The sequence below is a fragment of the Centroberyx affinis genome, unplaced genomic scaffold (assembly GCF_046629955.1).
Source record: "Centroberyx affinis isolate AG114_WGS23_722 - 3 ecotype Tasmania unplaced genomic scaffold, CSIRO-AGI_Caff_v1 ptg000743l_1, whole genome shotgun sequence".
NCBI lineage: Eukaryota > Metazoa > Chordata > Actinopteri > Beryciformes > Berycidae > Centroberyx > Centroberyx affinis.
Window position 1 is genome coordinate 479,283 of NW_027279356.1, and position 8,717 is coordinate 487,999.

The 8,717-nt window shown below is 46.3% G+C and overlaps 1 protein-coding gene across 1 annotated transcript; it reads left to right on the plus strand.

The window, feature by feature from the left end:
* The first annotated feature begins 1,813 nt into the window (after nt 1–1,813).
* egr1 (early growth response 1) lies at nt 1,814–5,716 on the plus strand. The gene is made up of 2 exons (XM_071519843.1): nt 1,814–2,157; nt 3,104–5,716. The coding sequence occupies exons 1-2, from the start codon at nt 1,947–1,949 to the stop codon at nt 4,429–4,431; spliced, it is 1,539 nt and encodes a 512-aa protein (XP_071375944.1). The 5' UTR covers nt 1,814–1,946; the 3' UTR covers nt 4,432–5,716.
* The last annotated feature ends 3,001 nt before the right edge of the window (nt 5,717–8,717 follow it).

Sequence of the window (8,717 nt, forward strand, 5' to 3'; positions counted from 1 at the left end):
CACGATGTTTACCAATGAGCTTGCTCGCATATAGATCCAGTCAGCAGCAAGGGAAACACATTGATTTCCCGTCAGCATCCACCGAGGAGTGCTGGCGCGCCAGCCGAAGCTGGAGCAGCCGGGGGGAACATCGGTATCCCGCAGGCGTCCTGGCAGCTGTGCGCAGCGTTGTTAATGCGGCCCATTAGGCCGCTGAGTGGCAGAGAGATTCCCCGAATATTGAGCCGGGGACACCCCTCAATTAGACGGATCGCCCCGCACCTCGTCAGCATCCGCGGCTATCTGTTCTCATTAATCAATGACAGAGCGGAGAACACCCTGGTAATGCTAAAGATGGAAAGTTAATTTAGAGGAAGTTTGCTGCCAGCCAATGCAGGTTCTACACTATTTGTACAATTAACCCAAGCCTCAAAAATATTCAGAAAGCATGGTAATATTTAATGCAAATATTAACTTCAATTTAACATTCAATCGGCTAATTAGGTAAGCACATAAATTATCCTCAAGCCTATTACACAAAGTATTTAGGAATGCACTAATGAAAAATTGTTTTTGCAAACCGTATCTACATAAAATAGAAAGCACAAAGCCTCATGTTCAGTTTTATCTCCTGCTCTTTGCTCTCTGCTATTTAGAGGACATGTGGGTGGCAAAAATTAATGTGATGTATAAACACACACAAAAATAGTAAAATGTTGTGTTTGGGGTAAAAAAAAAAAAATTAAAAAAAAAGAAAACAGAAAAAAAAAACATATTTTGGTCCTCATTTGGTACACAAGGCAGAACCGCTCATCCTGTTCTTGCAGAGAAAAATAGTCTAAAATTGTATGATAATCATTAACTAAATGCCTGTACAGCAGCTGGCTTGTTGCATAGATTTTTTGTAATGTTTCAGTTCAGATGTAGCCCGTGTACGGCTGTGCTTCAAAACAGAGGAGCGCTGCTGACTTTACTTATTGTGAGCGCGCTGGACATGATTTGCGCTCCAGCCTCTCATTCACTGCCAAGCAGCGATCAGGCTGCCTCAGGAAGTCCCAAATAAGGGCAGGGAAATGGAAACCCACCGGAATAGGTCCTTATGTAGTCACGACCTTATAAGGCACGGCGGAGCCGGGCTTTCCGGCAGCGCGCAGCCTGCTGCACAGATGGGAAATCCGAATCAAATCTATGGGGCAACGGGGAGAGCGCGAGAATTATGCTGCTTTCTCACGGAGGTGCTCTACTATGAAGACACATTGATTCGGGACAGAGGAAGAGCGGCTATGTCTTCGCAATTTACTGCGAGAGCTTAATATAAAGTCTCTCCTCTCTGCTTTCCCCCCAGGCCAGCGTCATGTGTCCTCCACTGCAGTGCCTAAATATGGGCTTCCTCCGATCCATATATGGACATCTACGTCACGGCAAGAGGGTATAAAAGGAGCGGGGAAACCTCTGAACAGAGAGAGAGCCCTGAGAGCCCACAAGAGCAACTGTTAGAGCAGAGATAGATAGAAACACAGAGCCATAGAACTCCCTAACTCAGACATTTCACACAAAAAGTAAAAGTGAATTCAAAACAACACTCCATCCAAGAGGGTCAACACCTAATTGGATAAATCATTTAATACATCTTGAGCAAATCAAGATTAATCTATTGATTAATTTTGATTAATCCTAGGGAATGAGTAAAAAGGACACTTTTGATCTTTTTTGAAAAGAAAGAAACAAGACAAGTGGATCTTTACTCATCTCTGAGAAAACAAGAAGACAACTGGAGAAGGAGACACGGAGCGAGGAAGAGAACAGCATCCCTTTCTTCCTCGGCATCAGCAGAAGTGTGCCGGCGCTCCCTGAGCTGGACTAGTGATTCCCTCCACCTGCGAGGCACCACTCTGCCAGCGTGCGCCCAGCCTCCCTGCACTCGTCTCCAGCCGCCGACGCAGCCTCAGCCCCAGCACCGGCGGAGGATGGCTGCAGCCAAGACCGAGATGATCCTTCCAGCCCTGCAGATCTCAGACCCCCTGAGCTTCCCTCACTCCCCCATGGATAACTACCCCAAGCTGGAGGAGATGATGATGCTCAGCTCTGCAGGGACCCCCTTCCTCACCGCCTCCGCACCCGAAGGGGCAGGCTTTGGCTCGGGGGAGCCGGGGGACCAGTACGACCACCTTGCTGGAGGTAAGAGCTGAAGCTTTGCCTCTGGTTCTCTATACTGCATGTTTAGATGAAGTGCAGGATAGATTGAACAGCTGCTGGTCTACACTGAACCAAGATGAGAGTTCATGGCAGAAATAAATAGTTGCATAACTTTGATCATTATTTGTGTTCAGCTGGCTATTATTAATTCAATTTCAACTCAGAGTTTGACCCTCTGAATATGGTTGACAGGATAAGATCTAGATTTTGAAATCCATGTTAATCTGCTTTGCCATGGTTTGTGTTTTAAATTAAATGTACCTACATGTACTGAAAGTGGAATTATAGGCTACAAGTAGATTTGAATTTGAGCTGACTGGACACAAAACATTAATACAAAAAATACTGCCAAGCTGATACAAAAACTGCGAACTTAAAAATCATTGGACTGAATACCAATTTGTTGATAGCTCTAAATCCCTGTCTACTCTCAGAGGACTAAAACACTGCTCAGTCACTGCATACCTCTAGACACTCCTACAGCTCAATTCAAATTGCATTCCTAAAACCAGCTGAACTGCAGTTTCGGTAATCAATTGCCTTAGGCTATGTGATGGGCTTCAAGAACGTGTGTGTTTGTGTGTGTGTGTGTGTGTGTGTGTGTGTGTGTGTGTGTGTGTGTGTGTGTGTGTGAGAGAGAGGAAGAGAGAAAGAATGAGAGAAAGATCGAGAGAGTGAGAGGAGGAGAAATGCATGTAACGAATGGCTAAGCTTGCACAGCAGCTCCTGTCGAGGTTGGAAGAGACAGTTTTGGAGTTGAGGCGAAAAGAGTTTAGTTGGGGGGGGGTTTCTCTGCGTGGGCACCTACTGATCTGTGACAGCGGAGAGGGGTGACACACTGTCCACTGCTCTGGCAGGATTCCCTTCTCCCTCCCTCTGGATATTGACAGGTTGATTAATGTCCCCTCTTTCTTTCTGGTCCCTGCAGATACGTTACCTGATATCTCCCTCAACTGCGAGAAGTCAATGGCGGAGCAGACCTACCCCACCCAGAGGCTGCCCCCCATCTCTTACACAGGCCGCTTCACCCTGGAGCCTGCCACTACCTGCAGCAACAGCCTCTGGGCGGAGCCCCTCTTCAGCCTGGTTAGTGGTCTGGTGGGCATCAACCCTCCCCCCAGCTCCGCCTCTTCCTCTGCTGCCTCGCAGACCACCTCGTCCTCCTCTTCCTCTGTCCCTTCCTCCTCCACTTCCTCTTCTACCTCTTCCTCTCAGAGCTCCAGCCTCAGTTGCTCCATTCACCACAGCGAGCCCAACCCCATCTACTCGGCCGCCCCCACCTACTCCAGCCCCAACCCCGACATCTTCCCAGACCAGGGCCAGGCCTTTCCCAGCTCAGCTGGAGCCTCACTGCAGTACCCGCCTCCTGCCTACCCCAACGGCAAGACCTGCAGCACGAGCTTCCCCGTGCCCATGATTCCTGACTATCTCTTCCCTCAGCAGCAGGGAGAGATCAGCCTGGTCCCCCCAGACCAGAAGCCCTTCCAGAGTCAGTCAGGCCAGCCCTCCCTCACTCCTCTGTCCACCATCAAAGCCTTTGCCACCCAGACAGGTTCTCAGGACCTGAAGAGCGTCTACCAGTCTCAGCTGATCAAGCCCAGCCGCATGCGCAAGTACCCCACCCGGCCGAGCAAGACCCCTCCACACGAGAGGCCGTACGCTTGCCCCGTGGAGACCTGCGACCGCCGCTTCTCGCGCTCCGATGAGCTGACGCGCCACATCCGCATCCACACGGGCCAGAAACCCTTCCAGTGCCGCATCTGCATGCGCAACTTCAGCCGCAGCGACCACCTGACAACGCACATCCGCACGCACACTGGTGAGAAGCCCTTTGCCTGCGAGATATGTGGACGCAAGTTTGCCCGCAGCGATGAGAGGAAGAGGCACACAAAGATCCACCTACGGCAGAAGGACAAGAAAGCGGAGAAGGGCGGGGCAGTGGTGGTGACGGCAGCCCCCGTATCGGCCGCCTCGCCTGCCTCCAGCTACCCCTCGCCCATCACCTCCTACCCCTCCCCGGTCTCTTCATACCCCTCTCCCGTCACCTCCTGCTACTCCTCTCCGGTCCACACTTCCTACCCTTCTCCATCCGTCGCCACCACCTACCCATCAGTGTCCATGTCCAGCACCTTTCAGTCCCAGGTCGCCTCCTCCTTCCCCTCCTCTGTCGCCTCCAACATCTACAGCTCCCCCGTCCCCACCCCGCTATCAGACATGCAGACCACCCTCTCCCCAAGGACAATCGAGATCTGCTAAGGAAGAGCAGATTTTTTATTCTCTCTTCACCTCTCCTTCCTTAAGGTTCTTTGAGGGGAAAGAAATCAGCATCAAAAGACTTTGTTTTTCCCCTCCAAAAAGCACTTTTCTGTCTGCTCCCTGTGCAGTGTTCGGTGAATCTTGAGATTTACCTGAAAGAGAGAAAAAAAAACACATGTCAAGGACTGGGCAAAGACAATAGAAGATAAAAAGGGATTTTTTTCCGTCTCTGTAAAGCAAATGCAGCACTTCAAATGCATAAGGGACTCAAAAGATAGAGAGTAGAAACAGGCATTGACAGGTCTATTCTATTACCGTACACAAAAACCTAGAGACAAACAGATAGAAAGAACATTGCCAGCAGTTGTGGTGCTAAGGCACGTTCGCCCTCGCAGGCTCATACAGTACAAAAGACATTGAATGATATACATAGGCTACCGTATATGTATATTGTACATGTGCCATGTTTCGTTTTTATCATTCTTTGGTACCATTGATGTGAAAACTTATTTGCATATTTGCATTGTATTATTTGAAGTGAGCAGGGCCATATTTTCTACATACTTTCTCTATTATGTAGTGATGATGCTGTGATACGTTTTGACATTGTTTGAAAAAAAAAGCACTTAAGTATTCAAGCATGAGTAAGAGTGATGTTAGTTTCTGTTTGTAAATATCATCCACTGGTACTATCTCTTTCTCTCTTTCTCACATGTGACATATCGCTCTGTTATATGGAAAAATAGAGAAATGAAAAAAAAAAAAACTTCATTTAAAAAAACAAAACAAAACAAGACAGACGTTCCCGTTATTTGGTGCCTTTTGTGAAGCCTTGCTGATGTTGTGACTCGGCTGTGTGCGAGAGAGGATGCACTGCATCTCGCCTTAAGGGTTGAGGGGATATTTTTTGTTACAGAATGTAAGTCATACTCAGAGGGAGGAAAAGGGATGAGGTATGAGGGCACCGCTTCATTTCATTAGAATGTAAGCAAAAAAGGAGAAAAATTATAAACTATATTTTTGTAAAACTTAAATGTAAATATCCACATCTTCAAGAGCTGGAATGTTGAAGTTACCTACTGAGTAGGCATGGGATTCTTTTGTATGTTATATACATGCAGTTCATTATTTTGTGGTTATCTTTATTTTGTATTTGTGTTTGTTAAACCAAGTGACTGTTTCTGGCTTCTAAACACATTGAATACGCTTAACTGCCAATGGGATATTTGGTGTACAAGATATCCTCCCAGAAATGAAATATAAATAAAATATGAATATATATGTATATTTGTTTTCATACTTTCATTATTGACTACCACGTTTCAAATATTTCCATTGGTACTTCAATCTGTTTCATAGAGAAACATCTTCATTGCATTCCCCTCCCATCCTTCATTTCCTCCTGCACACCCTTCATTCTAATCTTTCATACAGTACATGAATATTATGTATTCCATAATCTCTTGTGTTAATTGCATGCAATCTATAAGTGGATTTTACCACAGTCCCACATCACAGAGAGGTATCCTTTAATTTGAGGAAAATCTGCACAGTGTAATTTTACTCTACCAATCTCTGTTCTCCAATTTGAACCCTCTATTAATGATAACGCAAACGCATGACTTCCATGCCTACAAACAGTGGAGATGAGGAATTCTTATCAAGATTGAACATGCTCTTGGAGATATTAAGCTTATCTAAAATTCCATTTCATTTTAGATTTTGTGATACACAGAGGCCGTTAGTGTTGGCTACACAAGCTTACAGAAATTTGATCTTTAGTCAAAATAAATATTTTTTTCCTTTTCTGTATGGTGTCAGTGAAACAGATTTTTTGGAGATGAGGATATTTTAAACCAACCGTTTTTGTGAACACTGTGTTTAGACACGTACAGGGTTAATTGCCCACAGTGCAGGTGAAATCCATCACATGATAATTACCTTCTTTTCCACAAACGTGGTCGGCGAGATGCTGTCACCTTGCATTGAATGAGCAATTGCGTATGCAATTGAGCAATATCTGTGTAGGCTAGATCTTATTGTTGCAATGGTGCAACTGAACAAACTGGCCCTGAAGGTTTAACTGTTGTTTCTTTTGGTTTTCATGCGGAGTATAATAACAGCTTATACGCGCCATCATTATTCATCTGCTACTGTTCGCTAGGCAAGGAATTCTTGCTACATGTTTGAATATGGAAATAACACAAGTTGGTTTCCAGCCTGTGTAGACAAGAGCCCTCCTAAGTTTACTCCCAGAGTTTTGGAGTAATTTTGTGTTGTGAAATACACTAACTAAAATACTCACAAATGCAAACACAGCTAAAATAGAAAGCAGGAAAACAAGTGGAAGAGAGTGATGGAGGGAAAGGAAAATAATTAAGATAATTGGTCTCCTGATCCCAAATTGACTTTCTAAATTGGGTCTGATGAGGTATGTGTGTGTGTGTGTGTGCATGTGTGTGTGTGCGAGCGGATGCACGCACATGTAGGCAGGCATATGGGTGCGAGATTTACAGTGTCTGTCTATAGTAAGTCTACCTACTAATGGAGTTGTTTCCTGCTGTGTGTCTGTGTGTTGCTGCTGTGATGCGTGAGTGTGTATCCGTGTGAAATCTGCAATGTTAGCAGCAGTTGTGCACCTCTGTATTTCCCTGGTTAACACTCAATGTCCCCAAGAAACGGCTCCACCTGGACACTCCATTCCCTTCATCCGCTGACAGCGTGTGTGTGTGTGTGTGTGTGTGTGTGTGTGTGTGTGTGTGTGTGTGTACTTGCTTGTGTACATATATATGAAAACACTCCCAGACGATACGGCAAAAGCCGGCAATCAAACAGCACAGATGGAAGACAACAACCGCCCATTTTTTCGGTAAGATATCTACATCATTGCTGCAGTTCAATAAATAATTGAAATATACACCACACAACAGGATATACTAAATCACACAAACTCAAATCAGCACTGCGGTTCATCTCTGCGCCAGAGTTTCAAGGACCGAAGTCATGTTGATGTTTAAATCATGATGTTCTTCACTCAAAAGCACATGCAGCTTTTTTGGGAAATCTCAAGCTCCTTGTGTGGCTTAAAAGCCTGAAATCTGTCGTTTCCTGTCATTGTTTACAGCATTATTTTGGTCCCTGGCTGCAAATCAAGAGCCATTCAGCAGCTCTTGCATCGATTATAACTTTCTCATGCTACCATGCTTTCAGGGAACTATTTTACCCAATGCGAAAGCCACAGATTGTGCGTCTCTAGGTCTCTTTTACAGAGGGATCTTTCTCATGTACAGACATCAAACGGTAATATCTCAGCCGGCACTGGCTATACAGGGGAAGTTACGGGCCAACTTTGTCACAGTCCATAACCAATACAGCAGAAAAGAAGAAAGAAGGCCAATATATCTCAAAGTGTCAGGGATTTGTGGATCCCGTAATATCCCTTTGCTCTGATTCAAGGCAGCGGAGCGGCTGTTCCTCACATATCAAAGCTCACGCACTGGGCCTGTTCTGTTTAGGGAAGTGGGAGAGGAGCGGGAGAGAGGGGTGGGTGGGGGGGCGGGAGAGGAGTTGGGAGAGGAGTTGGGAGTGCGGTTGCGTTGTGGCTTCACTCTGTTCTAACCCACAACGGAGCCACCTCACGCCCCCAATGGGCTTCCACTTCAAGAGCCCTGCCTTTGTTCAAAAATGTGTTTGTTCTCTTATTCTTTTTGGGGAGCTGTGTAAAACAAAAAAAGACGAATGGCGAAAAGAGTAATTCTTTCTCCCTCAGCCCCCCCCTCCCCCTCAACCCCACCTCTCTCTCTCTCTCTCTCTCTCTCTCTCTCTCTCTCTCTCCAGTAGTGCATATTTTACTGGAGATGCTAATGATCTCCCCCCTCTGTATTCTGATGCAAGGTCTGTCTACACTTTTCCCTTTCATCCACATACAAATGTGCTCTTATTGCCTCTTCGCCCTCGGGCCTTTTAAGATGCCTTTTTGAAATATGCCGTTTGATAAGCACATCATTGGCCAAGTCCCCGCAGTGATTAGAGCTCTCTTTAATGTGAGCAAGTTAGGGAGTGAATGAGGGGCTCCGGGGCCGGCAGCTATCCGTTCTCCTCTGCCCTCACCCCTTGACATCTCCCGGGCCGCTGGGGAGCCTGGTGCCAGGTTAGGATGGTCCGGGGCCCGGCTCAGCACACACGCACCCCTGGCCATCCTCCTCTCATTTCCACATGGAGATTAAACACGGGAGGAAAGACACAGGAGAATTGCCTTCATAGAGGCACCATACTGTATGCTGGAA